Source organism: Mustela nigripes, chromosome 2 (genome assembly GCF_022355385.1).
Source record: "Mustela nigripes isolate SB6536 chromosome 2, MUSNIG.SB6536, whole genome shotgun sequence".
NCBI classification, from domain to species: Eukaryota; Metazoa; Chordata; class Mammalia; order Carnivora; family Mustelidae; genus Mustela; species Mustela nigripes.
This window is the reverse complement of record NC_081558.1, coordinates 1,079,007-1,104,936: the sequence shown is the minus strand read 5'-3', so window position 1 is coordinate 1,104,936 and position 25,930 is coordinate 1,079,007. Positions and strand designations below refer to the sequence as shown.

Here is a 25,930-nt window from a genome sequence, read left to right as displayed (position 1 = left end):
CCCCCCCCCCCCCCCCACGAACGGAGGGCACGTTCACTCTTTCGCATTGCCCCGCTTTACAGATACGTGTTGCAGATTCTGTGTCCGGCTGGGTTCTGACCCCGAGATCCTCGGGCTGAGGAGGGCGGAAAGTCAATAATGTCCCGACACTGTTGGGCGCACGGGGAGGTGTGGGAGGCTGCCGTGGTGGACACCCCCAGGGACAGGGGACTGTCAAGGGGAGAAATCCTTCACTGCTTCCGGCGCTCCAGCTCCCGGTCCCCTCCCGGTGTGCACAGCCTCCAGCTGTCTCCGGCCTGGACGCCTGGGTGGCTCCCTCGGCGGAGCGTCTGTCCTCGGCTCAGGTCCTGGCCACCGGCCCGGGTGCTGGGGTCCAGCCCCGCCTGGGACTCCCTGCTTGGTGGGAAGCCGGGTTCTCCCTCCGCACGTGCTCCCTCTCTCAGTAAGTCTCTGTCGAATAAATAAATAAAATCTGAAAAACAAAATTAGATTGTGTCGTCTGCAGAGTCATCTCGGACCCTTCCCATCCCAGCGGCCCTCCTGCCGTACTTCTTAATTAATGCGATTGTGGTAAAAATACGTAACATAAAACGTTGCATTTTTTTTTTTTTTTAAAGATTCTACTTATTTATTTGACAGAGCGATCACAAGTAGGCAGAGAGGCAGGCAGAGAGAGAGGAGGAAGCAGGCTCCCTGCCGAGCAGAGAGCCCGATGCGGGACTCGATCCCAGGACCCCGAGATCATGACACGAGCCGAAGGCAGCGGCCTAACCCACTGAGCCAGCGCACAGCGGCGTGAAGCACACTCACCCTGTCCTGTGACCACCCCCACCCTCCGGCTCCTGAACCTTCCATCCCCCCACGCGGAGACTCTGTCCCCACGAAGCACAGACTGCCCGCCCCTGCCCCCTCCTCTCCGTCTGCGTGGACGGGACTCCTCTGGGGCCCTCCTGGGAGTGGGGTCCTGCGGGACGGTCCTTCTGGGTCTGGCCACTTTCGCTGACCCGTGTCCTCGGGGTCCCCCCGCGTGTGGCAGGGGTCAGGGTCCCTCCTCCGTCTGGGCAGTGACACTCCGTTGCGTGGACGTGCCGCATGGTGTCCACTCTTCTGGCGGCAGACGTGGGCTGTCCCGGCGGCCGCTCCGGGGAGTCCTGCGGCTGCGGGCAGGGGCGTGCGGGTCTCTCCTCAGGCGCCCGCTTTCCTCCCCGTCGGCCGCGCACGCAGGGGGGCCGCTGGCTCGTGCGGCGGCCGCACCCGGCACTTGCGGGGACCCGCCACGCCGCCCTCCAGAGCGGCCGCCCCAGCGCGGAGTCCCGCCGACACGCGAGGCTCGGCCCGACGACGCTGTGTTTTAAGGAACCCCGGAGCCCGCAGCGCGGACTCACGGCCCGGAGACCCAGCGTGGCCGGCGCTACGGCGGGACCCGGCCGCGCCCCAGTCTCCCCACGGGCCGCGGAGACGCGGGCCTGCCCCGCCCCCAGGCCGAGAGCCTCCCCCGTCCCGCCCGGGCCCCCGTTGGCGGGCTCCAGCGTGGCGCCCCGGGCGGGCCCCGGCGGCCGGCAGGCGCCCAGAGGGGCCCCGTGGGGCTGGGCATCGCGCTGCCCACGAGCAGGTGCGTTTAGGGGTGACCCGGGCGCGTTCCGGGGTCCCGGGAAGACGCGCCCGCAGGACTCGCCTCGTCCAGCAGGGGGCACTTCAGGGCAACGCGCTACTAAAACGCCAATTAAAAGCCAGGGACTGACCGCTGGGTCCTGAGAGATTTTTGTTCTTTTTCCCCCGATCAGGCGCGCCGTGGACAGCTCGGGCGCCGTCGGGGCCTCGGGCTCAAGATGGCTGTGCTGCTGCCTCGGAGGGCCGGGCGGCGGCGCCGGCGACGCTCCGGGAGGCTGCAGGCCGCGCCGCCCGCGTCCTCTGCACGTCCTCCCGCGGCCGCCGGTCCCAGCCCGCGCGCCCGCGCCGCGCCGCGCTCCCTCGAGCGCCCGCGTCTCTGGTCAGGCGCGCCGCGGGCAGCCGCTCCCGAGGTCCCTTGCGGCGGCGTCCCGGGGGCCTGCGGGGGCCTCGGAGCAAGATGGCGGCCGCGGGGTCCGGGAGGCGCGGGCGGCGGCGACCGCGGCGCCAGTGAGCGGCCCGGGGGCCCGGGCGGCTCCGGGCCGGGGTCCCGCTTCGGGACGGACCATGCTACGCTCCACCGGCTTCTTCCGGGCCATCGACTGCCCCTACTGGGCTGGGGCGCCCGGGGGGCCCTGCCGGCGGCCTTACTGCCACTTCCGGCACCGCGGGGCCCGGGGCCCCGGCGCGCTCGTCGGCGGCGGAGCGGCGCCCCCCGCAGCAGGTAATGCCCGAGCGGGGCTCGGCTCCCCGGCCCGGCCTAGACCCTGCGGCCGGCGCCGACCCGGCGCCCGGTTCTCGGCCCAGGCCGCGCTCCGCACGCCGGTGGGCGTGGGCTCCCGAGCCGGGCCCGGGACCACCCGCCCCCGGGCCGGGTGCACGGCGCGCGCTGTCGGCGAGCCTGCGCTTCCGGGAGCGGGCGGGTCAGCCGGCCGGGGCCGTGCCCTCCCGGAGCCGCCGCGGGCGTGCGGTGGGCTAACGCGGGCCGAACGCCGAGCGCGGCCGGCACCGGTCGGCGGGCCCTGGGCTCCTGCCTCTCCTCGCGCCCGGGCTCCCCCAGCGCCGGGGGCTTGCGGCCGCGCCGGTCTGTGGCCGCGCCGCTCTCCGCCTCCGCGCCTCCGGCCGCGGCCCCTGCTGTCGCCAGTAGTGCCTCAGAAGGGTCTTGGGAGCCCCTACTGTGTGTCCGGCGCGACCGACGGGGAGGACGTGAAAGCCCGGGGACTGGGACGGGAGGGGAGGAGCTTCCGGGAGTCAATCACCTGCTTTCGGTTGCGCGGAGGTGTCGGTGGTCGGCACGTCGCAGCAGCGCGGTGATTGTCCTTGTCGCGGCGGGGCTTGCTGAAAGCGGGCACGACTCAGGCGGGCTTCTTGGAGGGCGGGTGCGGTTTGGGCTGAGACCGTCGGAACGGGGGCGTCGCAGGAGAGGCCAGAGAAAGGATGAAGTGCTGTCGTTGCTTCTGAGGGAAACCCAGGCTCCCACCGGTGACCTCTGTCCTTCAGGACTGGCTCCCCCTTTCCGTCAGACCGCGACCTCCTCGCCCCGTCCGTGTCGAGTTTCGTCTGTGTTTTCCCCGTGAGCAATGATTGCTGCGGCACCTTCCTCCAACGAGGGGCGCACTGGCTGCGGTCGGATAACAGGCCTAGTTTTCCACTTGGTCAGGAAAGGGAAAGTAGGATTTTCTAATTGGTCAGTAAATGTGCTTGTCCGGCCAGCCCGATGCAGGGGCTCCTGGGTTCCACGCCCCTGGCCAGCACGGGGTGTGCAGAGCGGGGGGGCCTTCCAGTGTGGCCGCCAGGAGCCTGCTGTTGAGGAGAAAACACACCCGTGCCCGCTGGTACCGTGGAATCCGCAGCTGCTACTCCCAGCTCCCGCGGGGCCGGCGGGCGGTGGGGGGGAGCACAAGCGAGTTGGCGCCCTGCTCGCCCGGTGAGGGTCTTCAGTCCGTGCACTTACCTGTTGGCACTGTGCATTGCACTTTGCAAAGAGTCCCCTGATTTCTGGGTTCCTGACCGTTTACTAAGCGTTGGGAGAGGGCAGGACCACACCCCCATGCCGCTGACTTTCGACCTGGCCCCAGGTCCTCGAGTTGCCTTCCAGCCGCCTGAACTCTGGGGTGGGAGTTCTTGCCTCCTGTGTTCTTCTCACGGTAAGTCGCTTTTTACGTTTCTTTCTGCCTCACAGGTGGCCAGTTGGTTTCTCAAAGGGAACCCGTTTGGTGATGTGTGCCCCGCTGGCCGTGGGGAAAGATGCAGCCGCCTGCCCCTTTCCCCAGTGGGTCTTCATTTTCCTTTGCAGGAAAGGAAAGGCCCGTTTCAGATAGAACGCTGCCTCCCCTGCAAGGGGCAGGGTCAGATCCCAGCTCAGCCTCTCTCTTGCTGTGGGGCCTCTGTTTCTTTCTCTGTGCCGTGCTGATGGGGCTGCTGCCTTCTGAAGAGGCCAGGGGAGAGTGGGTGCCTCATCCTTTCCCTGCCTTTCAGCTTCCCCTGCTCCAGATTTTGACAAGTTTTTTTCCGGCGGGAAGAGGCTGCAGCAGTCCAGGTGTGCGTGGTCCAAGCAGAGGTGCTCTGGCAAGGGTGGGCTGGGCCAGGTTTGCTTGGACTCATTTTTAAGCTCCAGAGCTGCTAAGGTGCTGGGTGGGAGCTGCCTGCAGGTGGGGTGTGGGGGTCCCTGTGAGGCCCAGCACCTCTGGTCTTGGGCCAGTGGGCGCTTGAGCCTTTCAGCGGAGTCTGAGTCCTGTGAGGGGCTGGGCAGGGGGATCCTGTTGCTTCCGGCCCTGCCGGCCCAGCCCCACTGCCCACCCACCCGGTGTGGGCTTCAGGACTCCCACCTCCAAACTCGGGTGTGGCATTGCCCAGCTCTGGCAGCGCACACTCCGGCGGGCTCTCTAGAACTCTCAATGGTAGGGATGATTGTCCCCGTTTTACAGATGAGGAAACTGAGGCCCAGAGATGGGGAGCCACTCTCCCGGGTGCGCATGGCCGGTAAGTGGGAGATGGGATTGAGTCCGGGCGGTCAGGCCCTTGCTGCACTCATCACCTTCCTCCAGTGCCCGCCGCCCAGTACGTGTGTGTCCTTCACGCACAGCGGGGCCCCTCTGTGTGTCGGGCTCAGCGCTCGGCCCCGGGGCTGGCCGGGAACAGCAGTTCTGGGAAGGACAGAGCTGCAGGACTGGAGCACCGAGACCTGAGGACAGGCTGGAAGGCGGGTGTGGTCAGGGCCGTGTGTGTGTGTGTGTGTGTGTGTGTGTGTGTGTGTGTACACACAGCACTGCCCTGGTAGGGCCCTTTGTGGAGTGGAGAGAAGTCAGGCCGCGGAGGGTCGGAGCAGGAAAGGGGTGCTTCCCCGCAGAGGGCGGGATGTGTTTCCTCTGTGGGCTGACTTGGAGCTGGAGGGGTACAGCCATGGTCACAGACAGCCCCCAGGGGACAACGGCGCGGGGCAGGCCCACCGACCCCACCACCCGTCAGCTGCTCCCTCTGGGGGCCGCGTGCCGGCGGGTTTCATGGGGGCCACTTCCCACCGGCATGTGCTGGTGTCTTCGGAGATGGGGGGGAAGGGCGCCCTGCTGCGTCCTGCGCTTCCTGGGCACAAGTGAAGGCGGGCGGCGGGGGTCAGGGGGACACGGGTAGGGGGACTTGTCTTTCCTGAACTGATAAAGATCAGATCCTGAGAGGAAACCGCGCAGAGGGCAGCATCGCCTTTCGTGTCTGGAGGCCTGGCCAGGGTGTGCAGGGAGCCTGCGATGGCTTTGCTAGCGGGGGGCAGCGTGGCCTGGAGCCTGACCCATTGGGCCTCCGGCTTTGTCCAGGAGCTCTGAAGCTGGCTGGGGGAGAGTGGAAACTGGCCGTGGGGGCCAGTCGCGCTCTGGGTGGGGGGTGGGGGGATGGGCGTGGGAGGGCGTGTCCCGGGCGCCGGGAAGCACGGAGCAGCCTCCCCGGCCCCCACTTGCTCTGTGCGAGCAGTACCCCCTGCCTGGGTCGCGACAGCAGCGGGCGTTCCCGGTGTCTCGGTCACCTGCTGCTTCTCGCAGAGGCCACCTGACTCTTTTTAAGCTAAGTGCCCCCCCACCCCTCCCAAGGTGCGGCCGCCCCCAGGGACCCAGCCTTGCAGGCCTCCCCGAGGAGACGCTTCCGCTGGTGGTGGTCCTGCTGTCGGCTGGTTCTGGCTGTCGGCGGGGCTGGGCTCAGAGGCGAGGTCCTGGGCTTCCCAGAGCCCTGGATGCGCCTACGCCAGGCCTGGCCGGCCTCAAGGCCGCGGCGCTCCCGGCAGCCCCAGCGGGCGAAGCCCCCGCGTTCTCTGTTCAGAGCCTTTTCCTCACCACTCGGAGCAACGTCTGACTCCGAGTCATGTTCGTTTTAAAAACCTCGGGGGTCCTGAACAGTCGGAGGAAGGGGGCTTTGTGAGTCACCCGCGGCAGACCCCTGCCCCACGGAAGAGGCCTTGGCGGCTCTTGTGCGTTGTGGTCCTGCCGCGCTGATGACCTTGGATTCTGTTTTCGGAGGCGAGAGGCCATCCTGGCGTCCTGCCGCTGGCAGCCCCTCTGAGGGCCTGAGACCTCCGCAAGTGGCCCTCTTCCCCTGACCTGGGAGAAGCCGCACACGTACCGCTGCTTTGGGGTTTTAAAGTGTTTTTCTCCACGCTAGCAGAGCTGTGGGGCTCCCCTGCGGTCCCGCCCCTGGGACGCTGGGCGCTGTCTGGGGAGGCTGCGCCTGGCACAGGGTGGGTGGGGGCTGGGGTTGCTGCTCAGTCCCCCACGGCGCCCCACGCGCCCCTCCCCCACACCCGCAGGTTGGTTTCGGGCTGGAGCGCTCTGCTGCCAGGTGAGCACGCGACGCCCGCTCGGCGCCCGGCCCGGGCAGGGGTGGCGGGCACAGCCTGCCGGGGTTTCGGTGGAGCAGGGGATGCACATGGTGCTTGAGCGTGCCCCACCCCGAGTCCTCCAGGGGCTCCGAGGAGAGGAACAGGCCCCTTGGCTGCAGCCGGGGCAGGGCAGTGCCACCGCAGGGAAGGCGGTCTGGCTTCACTTTCTGTTGTGCAAAGAGCCTGTCCTGGGGGGTGGCGGGGCGGGCCTGGCCCCCACTGGGTCAGCATCGCAGCCTGTGCCCCCGCTGGCCCTTCTGTAAAACGGGTAATGACTTGGGCCCTCTGTGGACAGTCGGTGTCGTGGGAACGTTCTTGTCTGCTTCGCCGTGCCCGCGCTCCCTCTGCACTCTGGGGCCTCTTGACAGAGCCACGCTTGGGGCTGCCACGGCGGGCCTGCGGGAGCCTTCAGCTCTCTGCTGGCCTGTGCAGGGGGGAGGCCGGGTGCTGTGGTCTGACGCACAGCAAGAGCCGGGTGCCGGGAAGGAAGCCAAGAGAGGGAAGAGGTGCCCGGGCCACTGAGGCTGGGAGCCCTTGGGGTGGACTGCAGGCCAGGGGTCCTGGAGGGTCTCCTAGCTCTGCTCCTCAGTGAGCTGTGCCCTCCGGAATCTGTGCTGTGCTTGGCCGGTGCCTTTCGGGGGACCAGGTGTGTGTGCTCACCATCTGGGGGCCTGTGGCCTGGTGGCGTTTCCTAGCTAGAGGTTTTCTGGCAATGGTCGCGCCGAGGGCCTGGCCACGGCAGGCTGGCTGGGGGCAGGCCCAGGGGAGCTGCCTACCACTCGTGGCTTTCATTTGCTGGAGGAAAACGGGGTGGGCAGCTGCTGGGGGGCCCAGAACCCGGGCACCCTGAGGGTGGGGCTTGGCCATTGCACAAGCCATGCCTGGGCCTGGACCTGTGTTCACGCGCAGGTGCACTTGGGCCCTGCTGTCTTCTGGGTGTGTCTGAATTCATTGCGCACCTGTGGGACGGTGCAGGGTGGGGGGCATTCTGGAAGCCTAGGGTCGGTGTCCCCCGGCGCAGATGCGGCCCGGGGTCCAGGAGAGAGCGCCGTGGGCCCTGGGATTTGCAGACATCAGGCAAGTGTCCCCCAGCAGGTGATTCCTGAGCTGGGCTTTGGAGGATGAGTAGAAGTTTGCCTGGTGGCTGGGAGCAAGAACGGGGATGATCATCTAGGAGATTGGGGCTGGGAGACAGGGCAGTGGAAGGCCTGGAATGTTCTGTTGTGTGGTGTGGAGGGACTGAGGTGGGAGGGAAGGGGGCTCGTTGCTCTCTTGCATTTCCGCCACCTCCAGCGGCTCCGGCAGTGGTCCCTGACTTGTGATGGTCCTGAGGCTGCTATGGTCCGGCCAGTCCACCCCAGTCCTCCCCAGTCCAGCCCAGAGACGGTGATGGAGGGCTGTGCTCAGGGCCCGTTGACTTTCCTGTGTGGCTTCGGGGGGCTGTCTGTGCCGCAGGACTGTCTCCTCCGGCCACCACAGGGGCCTGTGTCCAGGGGAGCGGGTGCTCTCAAGGCACGGGGCCCCCGGGCCCGCGGTCAGGATTTCCTTCACTCACTCGCTCGCTCACTCCACGAACCGGCCAGCTCACTTGCGACCTGGGTGTGGAGGGGAGCCAGGCCGTCAGTGTGTGGAGCGGCTGGACAAGGAGGGGGCAAGGCCCAGGAAGGGGACATGGGTGGCGTGTCCGAGTGCCACGGGACTACGTTCACTCCAGGTGCATCCTGGTCATTCTTGTCCCTGTGTGTCCTGGAGGCCAGATCCGTCCCCTCCCAGGTCATGGGCACACAAAACAGTTGTTTGTCCCGAGAGATCTGTGTCCCCTACCCTAGCACAGTGGGCCGGGGGACCCTCAAAGAGCAAGGATGGGGGTATACTGTTCCTGGAAGCCTTTTCTGGAGGACCGGAAAGCCCTGGGGCCTCCCTCGCCGTGCACCCGTGCCCCGGCATTGTACTGGGTCCCTGGGGAGGAGCACAGGCTTGTCTGAGCAACTGCGTCCCACCCGTTCTGCAGGGAGGATCCTGGAGGGCTGCCCGGAGGAGTTGTGGAGACAGAGGGCATCGGGCTCTGGGCAGGAATCTGGTCCTGTGTGAAGGAGGGGTGGGGGCTGGCCCACCTGGGAAGCCTTCCCTCGTCCCCCCACCCCCCAGCACCCACGTGTGGGTCAAGTGATAAAAGGCACCGACGCTCACGTGTGGCCTTGGGGCGTAGGCTCTTCTTGGGGGACACCTGCCCCCCCCCTCGGCTCCGCCGCCGGCCGTGAGAGGTGTGGCTTTCCTTCTCTCCGCCCCTGCTTCACCCTGAAGACGCTGTGGTGTCCCTGGGCCTCCGTCTTGGGGGAAGGTGACCCCCGGGACCCCACCCGCCACCACGTTTGCGGACTAGGAAATGTACCAGGGCCGGCGCGAGAGAACCCTTGATGTTTTCCGTGTCGGGACCGTGCCGGCGACTTGGTGGCCCTCATGCGCTGGTGATGAGGGCAGCAGAGGGCAGCACCCCTCTGGCTGCGCGTATTTCCGAGCGCTCTTTGTGATTTCGTCCGGCCCTCGAGGCTTCCCTGTGGTTTTGCAGCGCAGCCAAGGTCCCCCCACGACCATGGTTCCCTGCCAGCAGGCTCCGCGCTGGGCCTTGGCTGCCCCCAGGCCACTCTCATTCTGGTCCTCCTGGGATCAGGCCTCTGGGGGCGGGGTGGGGGGAGCTCCCTTGTGTGTGGTCCTTGATGGCCAGAGCGTGCCCAGTCGGGTGGTGGTCTCAGGGCTGCCTGGGGCCCTCTTTCTTTTCTTTCCGCTGGAGCCCTTGCACTTGCTTTCGGGGGGGGCGGCGGTTGGATTGGGGGGGGCAGCGAGGGGAGGCTGTCCGGGGCTCGGAGCTTTGAGCTGGTGTGCGGAGCCGTCCAGCAGCAGCCTGCCCTGGAGGCAGAGGTGGACGCCAGGCCCTGCTCCCCTTGGCGCAGACCAGCCTCCTCATCAGGTGCATAGCAGGGCCCCCCCGTGTGCCCTCTTGAGCACCCCTTCTGTTGGCTGTCGCTCTTTTCTTCCTAGATGTCTGGGGTGCCCCAGGTGGCCCCAGAACTCCTCGCTCTGGATGGCCAGGTACTTTGACCCCCAGCTTCAGGCTCCTGCCCTGTCCGGTGGGCACTGGGATGTCCAGGAGTGGGGGGTGAAGGCATCCTACCCTGGGGTGGGTAGGAAGGTCGTCAGGAATACTGACTCTGGGCCCGGAGAGGAGTAGTGGTGGCGAGCCCCTCTGCGGCCCTGGGAGGGGGGCTACTCTGGCCCCTTTTGGGGGCTGGCCAGAAAAGCCCAAAGTGAGGGGTGGGTCTCAGACCTTCTGGGCCCCAGTTGGCCCTGCCCTGCATCCTAGCCCAGCCAGGGCTGGCGGGTAGCCAGTGCCCTACCACTGTGGCCTTACCAGGGTGTCCCCGCTGCCTCTAACGCAGCTCCTGGAGCCTGGGTGGCTTCAGTCTCTCTGCTGAGTAGCCCTGGCATTCTGCTTATCTCAGGGCTGTGGGGACAGTCTCTTCCCTGCGCCCTGCTGCCCCCGCACGGGGTCCCCAGGCTCTGGCTGCCCCGGGTTGGAGGCGAGTTGCGCTGGGGTCTTATCGGGGCTCGAAGCCCGGGCGGGACGGCGGTGCGGCTGTCCTTAGCCTTGTTGGACCTCGGGCCGCGTAGGAGGCGGCTGGGGCCACAGCCGGCCCTTCAGAAGGCCGACGAGGTCGGCTGGCAGCCGCAGGACTGCTTTCCGGGCGGGGAGGACCGAGGCTTTGGGGTCAGCCCTCTCGCCAGCTGCCTGAAGCTTAGGGAGCAGTCCGGCTCCGAGCCCCAGCCTCCTCATCTGTGGAATGGGCAGACGGGGGGCAGGACAATCTTGAGGGCGGGCCTGAGCGCCTCCTGGGGTTTATGGTGGGGCTTGGGGGCCTCCCCCAGTGGGGCCTCTGTGCTCGGCTGTCTTGTTAACCCCGCATGCCTCTGTAGGAGGGTGCTCCGTGTTTTCTAGAGCTGGGTGCGGTGGGCGCAGACGCACAGACGGGGCCCAGGATAGGGTGTCGCTCGGCAGAGGGGAGGTTGGGAGGGATCGGAGGCGGCTGCCCAGGACTCGGGAGGCAGCACTGCCCTGTCTGTGGCCCTCTCTGCCCCTCGTGGTCTGCACAGTGACTCTCGGCCGGCCCCATGTGGGCTCTCGCACTCAGGGAGCCATGGCCCTGGATGGTGGGGCTTTGGCTTTCTCTTGTGAGGCTGGGGAAGCCCACCTGCTGTCCAGCGTCCTGGAAGCCTGTTTCAGAAGCGGGCGGTCAGAGAGTGGCAGGACACCAGAGCTGGGGCGGGGAGGGCAGCTCTCTCTTCCGGCTGGGCAGGTCCTGGGGGGTGTGGGGCCTAGGTGGGCTGCGGTCTGGTGTGGGTATGGGAAGGGGTATTTGGCAAAAACAGTCTAGTTAATCTTGTTTACCAAGTGCGTGCTTACCCGGCGCAGACCCTCAAGGGAACCGCCCCTTGGCTTCCATCCAGATAAATCCCCTGAGAATTAGAAGGTGTGTCCAGGGCGCCCCACAGCCCTTCCTGATCTCTTGATGCCACCTACCCGAAGCCTTCCAACGTGCTCCCACAGGTCAGTGGGCAGTGCCCCAGGAACGCCCTGTAGCTTGTAAAACATTTTCTTGGGGAGCTTCTCCAGTTCCTAGAGGTCCCCTGAGGTCCCGGCCCTCCGAAGCAGGGCAGGGCGGGGGACTAGATCCCAGGAAGGTCCCCTCCCCGAAGCCTTAGGTAACTTGGCTGGGGCTCAGTGGGCCGAACTCTGGGCCCCATGTGCTCACTTTGAAGCCTGAGGCTGTAACGGAGTTCTTGGCAGCTGTGCTCGAAGCTTCTAGACCTGCCTGGAGCCCCTTGGGCTGCTGACAGAGTCTCATAGTACCGGCTGGGAACCTGAGGCCCCAGGGGGGCCGGGGCTTGGCCTTGACCTCTGTAGGCCCACTGAGTGTGGTTTCTTCTGCTCTGTGGCTGGGCAGGCCGCCTCCGGCTGGGGCTGACAACAGCCCACGTGGGCAGGGCTTCGGGGACACGCACGTCAAGGGACTTGGAGCTTGGCCTGGGCTTAGCCAGGAGCTGCACCCGCTTCAGAGTCTAGCTCCTGGGACCCCTCCCCATCTGAGAGGCCAGGCTGCCTGGAAGCTCGTGGGGGTGGACCCAGTGCGGTTGCCCTTGGGATGCCTGATACAGGCTCCAACGCAAAAGACTAGACAGCCCACCTCCATGCCCCTTGACCTCAGGTCCCCCCACCCCCTAGTTAATGACGGGGTTTGTTAACGAGGCAGCCTTCGGGCCTCCGCAGACCCTTCTCTGTCCCTCCTGTGGGGTCTCGACCTAAGCACACCTCCGCTTGGGGGAAACCCTTCCGAACTGTGAGGTGGCCTGAGGTCTGAACTCTGATCTCAATTTCTTTGTTTCTGTTTTTTAATTTTTTAAAAAAAGATTTTATTTATTTGTTTGACAGACAGAGATCACAAAGAGGCAGAGAGGCAGGCAGAGAGAGAGGAGGAAGCAGGCTCCCTGCTGAGCAGAGAGCCCAATGTGGGGCTCGATCCCAGGACCCTGAGACCATGAGCTGAGCCGAAGGCAGAGGCTTTAACCCACTGAGCCACCCAGCGCCCCTGACCTCATGACTTTGAAACAGGGTTGAGGGGCTCCTGGCTGATGTGCATTTTTAAAATTAAAAAAAAAATTTTTAAAGATTTTATTTGGCGTGCCTGGGTGGCTCAGTGGGTTAAAGCCTCTGCCTTCGGCTCAGGTCATGCTCTCAGGGTCCTGGGATCGAGCCCCGCATCGGACTCTCTGCTCAGCGGGGAGCCTGCTTCCTCCTCTCTCTCTCTGCCTGCCTCTCTGCCTCCTTGTGATCTCTGTCTGTCAAATAAATAAAATCTTTTAAAAAAAAAAGTTATATTAAAAAAAGATTTTATTTATTTATTTAACAGAGATCACACAAGCAGGGGGAGGGGCAGAGGGAGAAGCTCGGCGGGAAGCCCGATGTGGGGCTTCCTCCCAGGACCACCACCTGAGCCGAAGGCAGCCGCCTCACCAACGGAGCCCCCCGGGTGCCCCGGATGTGCGTAGTGTTCGAAGCCCCTCTCCCTGGCAAGGGTAGGGAGAAGCCCACCCATTCATCTGTGACCAGCCCCGGGGGCCGTATTCCCATGAGGTGGGCTGGAGGCCCCCTTGAGATCCAGCAGTGCAGCGCCTCCGTGCAAGTGCCCAGTAAGTGCCCCCCAGCTTGTGGCCCACCGGGCCCCTCTCTGCTGGCAGCCAGGACTTCGGAGGGGAGGGCACTGCCTCCGTTCCTCAGGCAGTGTCGGGCCGGAGGGGGTCTCCCGTTGCTGCCTTCGGGCCGGTTGTGAGGGAGGGTCGGCTGGGAGGGCGGCCCTCTGCCTCTGACGGGGTGGCTGTGAGTCCTGCCCCCCGGATCCCCACCCCATGTCTGGGAGTTTCCGGCTGTGACGGGGGCACGAGCTGACCGCGCCCTGGCACCCCAGCTCCGGGACGGTGAGCGCTGACTTTCCTCCCTGTCTCGGACTCACAGTCCTGGTGTGTCCTTGGTGGTCTGGAGCATCACTTCCTTTCCTGTAACTACTACCCAGGCCGGGATTCCAGGTTAAACGCCAGGCAACAGGCCTACCACGGCCCCTTCCTCCCTCGGGCCCCAGGCAGCCCCGGCCCAGCCACAGGCCCCGCACAGCTCCCTCTTCCCACGGCTGGCGGCCAGCGGCGGGTTTCTGTTCCCTATGCTCTCTCGCTCAGTGATGTGGCTTGGAGTGTGCTGGGGCTGTTGGGGGGCGCCTCACCACGGCCTGGGTGCTTTAAGACCGCGGACTCATCCTCTGACGGCTCTGGAGGGCCAAGGTCCAGAGTCGGTCCCCAGGGCTAACTCCAGGGGTGGCCGGCGGGCCCCTTCCTGTGGCTCCAGGGGAGAAACCGCTGCTACTTTCCAACCACAGGGCATGAGGTCTGGCCGGGTTTGCTTTCGGGGTGCTAGAGAGTCATCTGTGATTAGACTTTTTAAAAAGTTGTTTGAATATGGCTGGGACACAACACTACACTAGTTCCAGGCGGACAGCTGGGATTAGTGGTGAGTGATTTGCAAGGTTCATACGTGGGTCCTCGGGGGCTCAGTCGGTGAAGCGTCAGACTTTGACTCAGGTCGTGATCCCGGGGTCCTGGGACCGAGCCCCGCATCGGGTTCTCGCTGCCTCCTTCTGCCTCCGCCTCCGCCTCCTGCTGCTCCCCCGGCTTCTGCGTGAACTCATGCTCTGTCAAATAGAGTCTTTAGGAAGAAAAGAAAAGTTCACGTTGTTTTTTTTTTTTTTTTTATTTTAAAATTTCAGATAGGATGGGGTGCCTGGGTGGCTCAGTGGGTTAAAGCCTCTGCCTTCGGCTCAGGTCATGATCTCAGGGTCCTGGGATCGAGCCCCGCATCGGGCTCTCTGCTCAGCAGGGAGCCTGCTTCCCCCTCTTTCTCTGCCTGCCTCTCTGCCTGCTTGTGATCTCTGTCTGTCAAATAAATACATAAAATCTTTAAAAAAAAAAAATTTCAGATAGGAGAGCGCGTGGGTGGCTCAGTGGGTTAAGCATCTGCCTTTGACTCGGGCTGTGATCCCGGGGACCTGGGATCGAGCCCCGCTTTGGGCTCCCTGCTCGGCGGGGATCTGCTGCTCCCGCTGCCCATTACCTCCCTTGTGCTCTCACTCGCTCCCTCTCTCAAATAAATAAAGTCTTCAAAGGAACATAAATAAAATTTCAGATAGGATTTCCTTTTTTTAAAAATTTTTATTTTTAAAGAGTTTATTGATGTGAGAGGGAGAATGAGCCAAGTCAGGATGGAGGGAGCGGGAGAAGCAATAAGCAGGCTCCCCGCAGAGGAGGAAGCCCGGTGCGGGAGCCCGGGTCAGGACCCGCGCCGGAGGCAGCCGCTCAGCTGACCCAGCCGCTCGGGCGCCGCTCCGCCGGCTCCCGGTGATGAACTCGGGATTCCGGAGTGCTCGCCCGCGCTGTGTTTGTGTGTCATCTCTTTCTGGGGACGTCGGGCTTGGTTGGCTCAGCCTTTATGTAGCTTCTGTGCTCCTGTCTGGGCGTGAGCGCGGCCCAGGAGCTTCCTGTACACAGCGGTGGTTTGCTTGTGCGGGGCTCGAGCACGGGGCCTGGAGCGCCGCGCGGGGCCCGGTTCTCTGTCCCGCAGCTGCCGGCGCCGGTGCGGACTCTTCACGTGTGAACCTCACGAGGTTGGGACCCCAGGTCGGCTCCGTGGGAAGACCGTGTGACCCCCAATGTTGGGGTCACGAGTTCAAGCTCTTGGTTGGCTGTGGAGGATACTAAAATAAACAATAATCGTAAACTTTTAAAAAACATTAAGAGAATGTAAGCTTGTGGTGCCTGGGGGGCTCAGTGGGTTAAAGCCTCTGCTTTCGGTTCAGGTCATGGTCTCAGGGTCCTCGGATCGAGCCCCGCATCGGGCTCTGTGCTCCGCGGGGACCTGCTTCCCCCGGCTCCTTCACCTGCCTCTCTGCCTACTTGTGATCTCTGTCAAATAAATAAAATCTTGGATGTAAACTTGGCCGCACCCCACTCGGTGTTCTCAGAATGTGATTTGAACATACCATGCTTTTTCTTTTTCCCACCACGGGACCGTGGCTTGGAGGGCATTCTTCTGCCTCACCTTTCCCTGAAAAGCATTGTGGGGCTCCCTAGCCGTGAGCGGCCTTGTTCTCCGGGCATCTGCAGGGAGCCCTACAGGTGACCCTTCCAGGGTGGCCCTCGGCTCCCCCTCCCCCAGGCCCTAACTCTGGGGAGCTGTGCACGTCCTGCCCCCACGCCGGCTGGGTCTGTGCCCTGCCTGCTGGCCGGCCCTGCGCTGCGGGAGGAAGTACCTGCTACGGCTTCACCCTGGGCCAGGCCCGCGGACTCGCCTCCGCACCCCAGCTCCCGGATGGCACTTGTCCGGTCCGTCTCCTCCCTCATGCCCGTTCCACGACCTTTGCCGAGAGGTCTGTGGACCAAGCGGCCGTACCTCTGGGGCCCAGTTCTGCTTCCTCACTCCGCCTGCCTGCTGACGGGGGTGGGGGGCACTCTGGAGCCTTTGGCCTGTTGGCAGAGCCTCTCTGGGGGTTTGCCGGAGGCCCAGCCCCCCAGTAGGTCCTGGTTCTGTGCTGGTTCGTGGCCCTTCGCTGTGGCGTCAGGGCTGAGGCACGGACCGGGGCAGTGGCCGGCGTGGGCTCGTGCCGCGCTGCCGGAGCGGCCGCTCACGGCTCTCTCCTCCCGCTTCCCCTTTCAGGGCTCGGTTATGATCCGTACAACCCCGAGCTGCCCAAGCCCCCCGTGCAGAGGGAGAATGGAGCGCTGGGCCGGGGGGACGAGCCCCGCTCGGACATCCTGGAACTGGAGCTGGTCAACCAGGCCATCGAGGCCGTGCGCTCGGAGGTAGAGCTCGAGCAGCGGAGGTACCAAGAGCTCCTGGAGACGGCCCGCGAACACAGCTCCACTGAGGCCCCCGCCGTGGCGCCCCGTGGCCCTGCCACTTGCCCCACCGCCGGCCTGGACGAGGATGCCTTCCCACTGTCCTTTGATTACAACCCCGGTGGCCGCTGCAGCCTGTTGGGCCCTGATGCCAGCTACCAGCCCAGTCCTCTGGCCGCTGCCACCGAGCCAGGTAGCAAGTACTCCCTGGCCTCTCTGGGTCGGGCGCAGGGCCGAGGTGGGGGGGGCGGTGGCACCCTGGAGTACGTCCCCAAGGCTGTGAGCCAGCCCCAGCGACACGGCCGCCCCGTCCCCAGCAGCAAGTACGTGCTGGACGACTCCAAGCCGTCCACGGACCTGGAGTATGACCCACTGTCCAACTTCTCCGCCCGGCTGCTCAGCAGGGCCAGCTCCAAGGACGACAGGGCCCCCAAAAGGCCCAGGGGCTCCCGGGGCAGTGAGCCCTACACACCTGCCCTCAAGAAGCCCTGCGACCCCTTTGCCGGCTGCGATGCCAGGTTTTCAGACTCCGATGACGATGCCGCCGCGACTCCGGCCGTTGTGCCTATCACCACCAGCCCCCCGAGAGCTCAGGCGGGCCCTGAGAGCAAGGCGCCTGGGCAGTCAGGCTCCAGGGAGGGCCAGGACGCCGAGGAGGGCGGCCCGCGGGAGACCAAGGAGATGGCGGTGCAGTATGACGTGGAGGACCTCGGGCAGCCCCCCAAGGACCCTGGGGGGACGCCCGTGGCCAAGCCCAGCTCTCCGGCCAGGGCCTCCCAGGAGCCCAGTGGCTCCAAGCAGGGAAGACCCAAGAAGAAGAGTGGGGCAGCGGCCGTCCCCAGCCACAAGGACGGCATCCGGAAGAAGGACAAGGGCGGAGGCGGAGCGCGCGGGAGGCCGGCCGGGAAGCCCTGTGCAGACCGGAAGGGCCCGCAGGCTGGCGGCCCCCGGCATAGGACCGAGCCGCCCGAAGGGACCAAGAAAAAGCCATCTTCGGCCACCCTGGTGGCCAGCTCAGGGAAAAGCCGGCCTGACCGTGGGGGTGTCCCCCAGCTGCCGAACAGGACCGGCGGGAAGACCGCGTCGGGCAAGCTGGCGGAGCGGAAGGCCCGCTCCCTGGACGAGGGGCCCCCCCGGGACGCCCCGAAGCTGCAGAAGCGGGCCCTGAGCCACGCAGACCTCTTCGGGGATGAGAGCGAGGATGAGGGCCCGGGACCCGCGGCGCCCCCCGCCGCCCCGCCCCGCCTCAGCTCTACCTCCGACTCGGACTCGGACTCGGACTCCGACAGCAGCCTGGGCGGCTCGGCCGCTCGGGGCCCGCGCAAGCGCCTCAAGGCCCCCCCGCCCACCAGGCCTGCCCCTGCCTCTCCCTCCTCGTGCTCCTCATCCTCGTCCTCCTCGGGGCCGGGCGGGGGTGTGGACTACTCCGCCCTGGAGAAGGAGGTCGACTTTGACTCGGACCCCATGGAGGAGTGTCTGCGCATCTTCAACGAGTCCACCAGCGTCAAGACGGAGGACAGGGGCCGGCTGGCCCGGCAGGTGAGCCTCCTCCCTCCGGGGGCCTGCCCGCTGCCGCCCTTCCCCGCCCCCCGCCTTGTCCACTGGGAGCAGGCTTAAGGCCACCCAGCAGGCTCCCGGGGCGGCGTTCTGAGATGCACAGAGACCAGGCTGGGCTGGGCTGTGTGTCACTCACCTCTCCCTCCCTCTCCTCCGTCCCCCAAACCCGACCTGGCCCCTGCCTTTCTGGGTTGGCTGGCACGTGTCCCCGTGCCTGCCGCCAGGGGGAGCTTGCTTTCCGCAAAGCTGAAACTCACCGCTTCTGGGAGGGTGGTGAGGTTCCGTTAGGGCCGCCCCGTCTTCTCCTGCCCTGCTGTGCTTACAGACCTTTGAGGTGGTGCCCCGTAGATTTCTCTGCCTGGTGCCTGTGTTTCTGGGCTGCCCCTGTGAGTGGGCGAGGGAGGGGAGCAGGAGGTAGTGGTCTGGGCTGGAGACCCTTTTGGCCAAGGCCCGCGTCACCCTTGGGCTGTGGTATGTCTGCCGACGATGTGCTGGGGAACCTGTTTCCTCCCCTATGAACCGGCAGGGCTTGGAGGTGAGGGCCCCACGTTGTATCTCAAGCCCTGGGAGCCCCTCCCTTGAGTGCGTCACTGCCTCCACCCCCCCGCCCCCACCCCCAATCCCGAGGTCTGGGAGCTGAGGTGGGGTGGGGGGGTGGGGCCCAAGGGGTGGAGCCTCGCTGAGGGCCGGGTATGTGTTTCAGACCCCCAAGGAAGAGAAGACCGAAGACAAGGGGCATTCGGGGCTGACCACTCTGTTCCCCGGGCAGAAGAGGAGGATTTCTCATCTCTCCAAGCCAGGCAAGGAGGTGAGCACCTGCTTCTGGGTGCTGAGCGGAGGTCGGCAGGACAGAGGAGGCCCGTGTGCAGACGCCACATCCCTGTGTTCCCCCGCTGGCGGGTGGCACAGGGCAGGGAGGGGGACGTGACAGGTGGCCCTGGAGTGGCCCTCCTCCAGTGGGGTCACACAGCCCAGCCTGGTGCTGGCTGGGGGATGTGCTGTGTGATCCCAGAGAAGTGGCCCCACCTTTCGGAGCCCTGGTTTCCGCCATGAAGACAGGAGCGGGTGCTGGTGGCTAAGGTGAGCCAGCGGGCGGGAGGACGGGGCAGAGGCTGGGGCTCCAGGCCGGGAACCTGGGAGCTCCTGCGGAGTCCGTCCCTGGGCGGAGTCCGTCCCTGGGCCCCTCCCCGGGTGAAGCCGGAGACTGGAGAGGACTGGAGCCAGCGGCATTGGACGGGCGCGGGGACCCCCCCCACGAGTGGGTGTGCCTGTTATCAGGGCCAGAGGCACGGCCTGGGCATTTTGAAGGCAGAAGCCAAGCGGGCAGGGCCACGAGGTGATCCGCTCCGGGACAGCTCGGAGACATGAATTTGAGGCCTAACATGCTGAGCTCCTTGGTTCCCGCCTGGGTATCGAACGGCTCAGAAGAAGGCCCCAGGGTCGCCGGCTGCACCCAGGCCCCGGAGCCCGCGCCTTCCTGCCCTTGGCCGTGCCGCCAGGTGTTCGCCCCGCGCGATCTTGTCTGGGTGCCCCCAGCCTACAGCCGCTCCCTGGGGTTTGTCGTCACCCAGGCGGAGCCCGTGAGGAGAGGCCCAGCTCCCCCCGCCCGGCCTCCCACCGCCCAGGAGGTGTGCTATCGGCGGGCCCAGCAGGCCCAGAGGGACTCCGCCAGCTGGCTGCAGGTCCCCCAGCAGCCAGCGGAGAAGCCCTCCTCCGTCCACATCTCAGCCCCTGGCGAGAAGAGGAGGATCGCGCACGTCCCCAACCCCCGCCTGGCTGCCGGTGAGTCCCAGGGCACAGTGGCTCTGCGCCGTGGGAAGGGCCCAAGGCTCCGCTTCTCCGCTTCTGGTGGCCTTGAGCAGGGCCCAGCGGGGGCCTCAGTGTGCTTCCCTGGGAGATGGGGATAAAGGTCTCTCCGACAGTTAGCGGTCAGGCGTGATGATGCGCCCAGTGGCCCTGGGCCTTTCCTGGCTTTGGTGCTGGTAGAGGGTCTGAGGGCTGCCTGCCTCCCATCCCTTGTCGGCTCACAGACCCAGAGCCTCCCTCTGAGGCCCCGAGCCAGAGGTCTCCCTGGGATTCTCCCTCTGTCCCTGGTCTGTGTGTCCTTGCCTCCCCCGGGCTTCTCGGGTATCAGAGGCCGCGAGCCTCCTGGGGGCCGGTCTGCGTGTGGCACTGGGCCCTAGACGGCCATGCCAGGAACAGGGAGCTGGCCGCGGGGTTGTGTGTGTGGTGTGACTGGAGGCTCTCCCCTGGTCTGGAGGCCTTGGGGGCAGTCTGGTCCTGTCCCCTGCTCTGCGGGGTGCGCTCCGCGCTCAGGAAGCCGAGTTACGGCTCTGTGGTCGCACGGGCGGGACGCTCAGTGGGTGTCTCTGGTTCAGCGGTGTCTGGAGGGGCCTCAGGGGGCCTTGTCCAGATGCGGAGTGCGCTTCTCAGGGGGAGGCCCTTGCTGTCTGACCGACTCCTCGGGGGATTCCCTCGCTGCTGGTTCCGACACCCCCTTGAGGAACCGAGCCCAAGGGCGGCCCCGCGAGGTGGTTCTATGAACACAGGTACCCGTAGCCACCCCTGCCTCTCCCTGGTTCCTGGAACCTTCTTCAGGATAAGCTGAGCGCGTTCTGATCCGCCCCCACCCTGAGCTCCCCCGTTAGGACCCAATGGTGAGAGCTATTGGCTGAAGGTCTGTAGCTGCGGCCAAGGGCAAGGGCCCTGAACCATGAGAGGCCCGGGCGGCGGCTCTCAAACCCACAGCTGCTGCCCGCGGCCGAGCTGCGCAGTTGGTCCTGGCACGTGGGCCTGGCCATGCGCGCTGGGGGCAGGGGGCCTGGCATTCGGAGGCACGGGGGGCGCCTCCCTGAGTGGCAGTGGGACCCACCTGAGGTCTTGGGAGTCCTGCCTGGTGCCGGCTTTCCTTTTGTCACAAGCCCGCGTGCCCCTGCGGCGTTTCTGTCTCAGTGAACCCGAGAGCAGACTTGCCGACCCTGAGAAGTGCGTGTTCTCCGCTCAAGTTGGCAGAGGCAGACCCTGCTGTGGGATGGGCCACAGCCGGCTGGTGCTGCCAGCGTCCTTCCCGAGAGCCCGGGCCCCGGGCCCCCTGCTGTCCTCATGTCCCCATTCTGTCGCGGCTGGGCCCGGGAGCAGGGCTGGTCCGAGGCCCCGAGCACACGCACGCCCGCACCATCTGCCTGCAGCCCTCGGAAATGGCCCTGCAGGCGGGTGCCCCCCTCCGTGGGTGGGGGGGCGGGAGACTGTTTGGTTTGTGACCTCATCAAAGGGAGCAGCAGAACACACAGGCGGCGGCGGGCAGGCCCGCTGGTCACAGTGACCGGGCCGGGGGTTTCCCATACCCTCTGGTCCTCCGCCCAGGAGTCAGGGCCTGTCCCCCTCATAGTCAGCGCCTCGGAGTCGGGGGCCGGAACATGTGGCAGAGGCTCCCCGCGTGGCCTGCCACTCGCCAGACCCCCCCGGCGGCGACGTCGCCTGAGCCGGCCTCCAGAGCCTCGTTAGCGTTTCCCCCTTCTCGATGGACTTGCCCGGACGCAGATAGAGCCTAATGTCCTTCCACAGCCCGTGCCCCGCAGCCCGGCCCTTCCCCCTGTGCTCCGAGATGCACGTCCTGCTGGCGCTGAAGGACCGCGGCTGCCTGGTGCTCTGCAGCTCAGTGATGGGCGTGCTGTCCTCCTGCGCTCACGCCCCCTGTGCCCCGCCAGCCCCCACAGGTGCCAAGAGGGCCCTCGCCGCCAGCAGCAGCCAGCCTCCCGATGGCCCCGAGCTGGGCAGCCAGCCCCTGAAGGCGCGCACGTTGTCAGGCATGGCGTCCAAGACCACCACCACCATCACCCCCAAGCGCGTCGCCCACAGCCCGTCTTTACAGGTGAGTGTGCCTCTGTCTGCCCTGCGGGAGCCTCCCCCCGCCCTCTGCCTGGTTCAGAGACACTGAGCAGGGGGTGCGGCGCAGGTGCCCTGTGCCCCGCCCTCACCTGGCCTCAGTCTCCCCCCTCGTCCACACTGCCAGCGTCATCTGTTGGCACGGCGAACCAGCGGCCACCCTCCTGGTCACCGGAGCCCAGAGGGTCTGTCAGGGTCCACTGCGTGTGCGACGCCCTGGGGATTCCGAGAAATGCGTCAGAGGACCAGGCGGGGACATGCCACCTCCCGACAGATCTGTGTCTTCCCTAGAGTTTAAAGAAGCCCATTATCCCGAAAGAGTTTGGGGGCAAAGTCCCCACGGTCATCCGCCAACGGTATCTCAACCTGTTCATTGAGGAGTGCCTCAAGTTCTGCTCCTCAAACCAGGAAGCCATAGAGAAGGTGCGCGAGCCTGGCAGGGAGCCAGGGCCGGGGCCGAGGGGCGGCTGCTGGGCCTCAAGCCCGGGAGCCCAGGCCTGAGCTGTGTGTCCGTGGCCAGGCGCTGAACGAGGAGAAGGTGGCCTACGACCGCAGCCCCAGCAAGAACATCTACCTGAACGTGGCCGTGAACACACTGAAGAAGCTGCGGGGCCTGGTCCCCAGCTCCGCGCCCGGGCTCACCAGTAGGTCGGGTCGGGCCGGGCGGCTGGGCGCTTGCGTCTGCAAGGGTCAGGCTTGCGCCTGCAGCGCGGGACCCAGGGCCGGGGTGTGGGACGCCGGCTGGCTCTCTGCCGCCCGGAGCACCAGACACCGTCCCTGGAGAGGCCGTGGGAGGGGCCGGTGGCGGGTGCAGCTCTGGGCAGCGGGTTTCTGGGGAGGCGGCCGGGGCCACGGGCCCGCACCACCGCGTCTCCTTGCTGTTGACAGCCCTCTGCAGCGAGCGGCTCTGGGCTGAGGGCCCCGCTGGTGGGCGGCCTCTTCAGGGGCGAAGCCGGGCCTGCTGTGTGGGTCAGCTCTGGGAGCCCCCCTGCCTCTCGGAGGCACATTAAGCCATCCGTGTGCTCGCTTCCCTGCTCCTCCGCCCCCCACAGCTCCCCCTGCACAGGGTGGGTCCACGGAGCCTCTGGAGGCCCGTAGGTCTCCCCTGTCCCCTAGGACTGCCACCAGCAGCTGGTCCCCGAGTTAAGGTGGGGCAGGATGGCTGCCCCCAGGTCACGGGCAGTCAGGCCTTTCCTGACAGGCCCCCCGGAGGATGGGGTGCACTCGGGAGTCCAAGCCCAGTTTGCCCTGCCCCCACCTACAGAAACCAGTGGCCGGAGGCTTGTGTCCCATGAGATGGTGCTGGGGGGCAAATTGGCCACCAAGACCAGCTTCTCGCTCAGCCGCCCGAGCAGCCCCCGAGTGGAGGACCTGAAAGGTGAGCCCAGTCCCACCCGCGGCCCCGCCAGGCTGTCCCGGGCGCTCAGCCGCGGCCACGGCGCCCGCCAGGCCCGCCCCTGCTCACCTGCCTGGCCCTCCCCGGCCTTGCTATGGGCTGACCACCGGTCCCGGCCATCCCCAGGGGCCGCCCTGTATGGCCGTCTCAAGGAGTATCTGCTCACCGAGGACCAGCTCAAAGAGAATGGCTACCCCTTCCCTCACCCCGAGCGGCCGGGGGGGGCCGTCCTCTTCACGGCCGAGGAGAAGAAGCCCAAGGACTGTGAGTGGCCCCAAGCAGTGGTGCCGGGGCTGGATGGGGGCGGCGGGCAGAGCGGCCTCTGGGCGGAGGGGCAGTCGGGGGCCTGACGCCTGCACCTAGCCCCCACCCCTGCCCGCCCCGCAGCGTCCTGCCGGATCTGCTGCCGGTGTGGCACCGAGTACCTCGTGTCTGCGTCCGGCCGCTGCGTGCGTGAGGAGGAGTGCTACTACCACTGGGGGCGGCTCCGCCGGAACCGGGGTGAGACCCCCAAGAAGGAGGCTAGAGATGCCCGGGCCTGTTGGGGGTCCCCATCGTGCTCACGTGGAGGAGGCGCATGCTGGGCTGCCCGCGGGCCCGGCCCTGACTGCCACCTCTCTTCCAGTGGCCGGCGGCTGGGAGACCCAGTACACATGCTGCTCAGCCGCCATCGGCTCCACTGGCTGTCAGGTCGCCAAGGTAGGACTCGCGGCCCCCGCTCGGTGCTCTCCCTGTGGGGAGCAGCCTCGGCCCGGCTGGAAATGAGGGGCAGCCCGCGCCGGAGCCCTGACCCCCTTTCCTGTCCTTCGACCCGTGTGCCTCTGACGGCGGCCTTGGAAAGAGCGGGGCGTCCGCCGCCCTCAGCGGCCTTCCCCCCGCCGCCCGCAGCAACACGTGCAGGACGGCCGGAAGGAGAACCTCGAAGGCTTTGTCAAGACTTTCGATAAAGAACTTTCGGAAGACGCTCACCCCGGGATCTTCGCCCTCGACTGTGAAATGGTGAGTTGCGCGTGCTCGGTCGCCTGGCGCCCGCGTCTGCAGCCTGAAGCCGGCGTGGGTCTCAGGACAGAGCAGGTGAGGGGAAGAGCGTGGCCTGCGGCGGGTGCCGTCTCCCTGGTGGCTCGGGCGTGGAGAGCGGGCGTTTCCCACACCGCCACGGAGCGGCTCTGGCCTCGGCCCTCGGCTCGCCCCAGGTGCACGGAGCGGCGCCGCCATACCCCGGGCCTGGCGTGCAGGGGGCTGCCGGGGCTTCGTGAGGGCACCCTGGGTTCTCGACGGCTCAGGCTCCCAGAGCAGCCCCGGGAGCTCCCCCGGGGGGCGGGGCGGGGCGGGCGCGTTGTCATACGAGCCTCCCGGCTGCGCAGTCCTACACCACGTATGGCCTGGAGCTGACGCGCGTCACGGTAGTGGACACAGACATGCACGTGGTGTACGACACCTTCGTCAAGCCGGACAACGAGATCGTGGACTACAACACCAGGTGTGGCCCCGCTGCCCCGCCCCCCTCCGCGCCCCTGGCTTGGGAAGCCCGGAACCCTCCGTCGCTACCCTCAGGCCCCAACTCTGCCCGCTGCAGGTTTTCAGGGGTGACGGCGGCCGACCTCGCCGACACGAGCATCTCGCTCCGGGACGTCCAGGCCGTCCTGCTGAGCATGTTCAGTGCCGACACCGTTCTCATCGGACACAGCCTGGAGAGCGACCTGCTGGCCCTGAAGGTACTGTCCGCCCCGGGCCGTGCTCGCCAAGGGTCTGGGAGGGTAGCTGGGGCTGTCCTGGGCCCCGGGCGCTCAGCACGGTGGTGGGTGGCGGCTGGGCGGTCCTGTGGGGCCCCTTCCTGCCCGGGCCCCCGTGGAGTGTGCCCGACCGCCTGCCCACAGGTCATCCACACCACTGTGGTGGACACGTCCGTGCTCTTCCCGCACCGCCTGGGCCTCCCGTACAAGCGCTCCCTGCGGAACCTCATGGCCGACTACCTCAGACAGATCATCCAGGACAATGGTGAGCTGGCGGGCGGTGGGGGGGCGGGCCGAGCCGGGGGGCACCCACCCTGACGCACCGCTCCCCCGTGCCCCACAGTGGACGGGCACAGCTCCAGCGAGGACGCCAGCGCCTGCATGCACCTGGTCATCTGGAAGATCCGAGAAGACGCCAAGACCAAGCGGTGACCGCTGCCGCCCGCCCGCCTTCCCCGCGGCCCCGGCCCGGCCCGGCCTCTGCCCCAGCCTCTTCCAAAACAGTGCAATAAATCTCGAGAGCTAACCCTGTCCACGTCGCCAAGACATGGCAACAGAGAGAGCGGGACGAGCCGGCGGCACGAGAGCCCCGCACGGAGACCACCTGGAGCCCTGCCCCCCACCCGGCCCCCTGCGCCGCCCCTGCCTTCTGTCCTCTGAGACTGCTGCTGACTCCCCGAGGAGGCCGGACAGACGTTCCCCGCTCCCCCCGGCCCCTGGGCCTGCTGCGTCCCTGGCAGCCAGGCCTCCTGGCTCTCCGGCCGGGCAGGCTTTTCGTGGGTGTGTTTGAGACAGGGGTTTTTTTATTTTGTATTGTTATTTTTATTATTTGTAACTTAAACCTGGCGACTCGCACAGTTGTCTTTTCCCTACCCGGAGAAGCAAGACCCTGGTGCTGCCTTCCCTGTTGGGGGAGGGGGAGAAGTTGGGGGGCCGGGAGCCAACAAGCTGGCACTTGGGCACCCACCAGGACCAAGAGTCCAGCCTGGCCTGGGCCGGACGGGTGGGAACTGGACTCCATGACCTCTGGGAACCAAGCCAGCCCCCACCCCCCGCCACTCCCCCCCCAGGGCCTTGCCTTCCGGGCCCCTTCAGGGCGCCTCAGCCTCTGGACCCTGTCTTCCGGCCGAAGCCTCCCCCTCCCCGGGGGCTGTCTGTAAAGGCCTGCAGCCTCCCCAGCCCTTCTTCCCCAACCCGAGGCAGGGACAGAATAAATGTTTGTATGGATTTTAGTTCGTGTGGCATCTGGTGGTGGTCTTAGTGCCAGGTAAGCCTGGTGGTCAGGACCCGCCGCTGACCGAGAAAGCAGGAGCACATCCTTGTCCGACTTGCTGAGGACCATCTCTAGTGCCTGAGCTGTCCCCGGGCCTAGAGATGCAGACGCAGATCCCTGGGTGG

The 25,930-nt window shown here is 66.4% G+C and overlaps 2 protein-coding genes and 1 long non-coding RNA gene across 8 annotated transcripts; 1 reads left to right on the top strand and 2 right to left on the bottom strand.

Annotated features, from left to right (window-relative positions):
- Positions 1-10: 10 nt before the first annotated feature.
- LOC132012578 (collagen alpha-1(I) chain-like) lies at positions 11-2,177 on the bottom strand. Its single transcript, XM_059392609.1, has 3 exons — positions 2,048-2,177; positions 1,005-1,987; positions 11-472 (listed from the first exon to the last, which is right to left on the bottom strand). The coding sequence occupies exons 1-3, from the start codon at positions 2,175-2,177 to the stop codon at positions 440-442; spliced, it is 1,146 nt and encodes a 381-aa protein (XP_059248592.1). The 3' UTR covers positions 11-439.
- Positions 2,083-25,764, top strand: REXO1 (RNA exonuclease 1 homolog). Of its 6 annotated transcripts, XM_059388531.1 has the most exons (19): positions 2,083-2,332; positions 3,687-3,755; positions 3,905-4,149; positions 4,536-4,590; positions 15,780-17,500; positions 18,222-18,326; positions 19,090-19,300; positions 21,226-21,389; positions 21,695-21,826; positions 21,924-22,047; positions 22,668-22,781; positions 22,926-23,063; positions 23,187-23,300; positions 23,425-23,498; positions 23,688-23,798; positions 24,164-24,279; positions 24,376-24,514; positions 24,677-24,797; positions 24,876-25,764. In XM_059388531.1, the coding sequence occupies exons 1-19, from the start codon at positions 2,176-2,178 to the stop codon at positions 24,962-24,964; spliced, it is 3,999 nt and encodes a 1,332-aa protein (XP_059244514.1). In that variant the 5' UTR covers positions 2,083-2,175; the 3' UTR covers positions 24,965-25,764. The 6 variants fall into 6 exon arrangements, with proteins under 6 accessions (XP_059244514.1, XP_059244515.1, XP_059244519.1 ...); XM_059388534.1 differs by lacking the exon at positions 3,905-4,149 and having other exon boundaries at positions 2,322-2,332; XM_059388536.1 differs by lacking the exons at positions 3,687-3,755; positions 3,905-4,149 and having other exon boundaries at positions 2,252-2,332.
- LOC132010730 (uncharacterized) lies at positions 14,090-21,059 on the bottom strand. Its single transcript, XR_009402273.1, has 3 exons — positions 20,391-21,059; positions 17,776-17,902; positions 14,090-14,820 (listed from the first exon to the last, which is right to left on the bottom strand). It is a non-coding gene; the product is annotated as an uncharacterized LOC132010730 (long non-coding RNA).
- Positions 25,765-25,930: the final 166 nt, after the last annotated feature.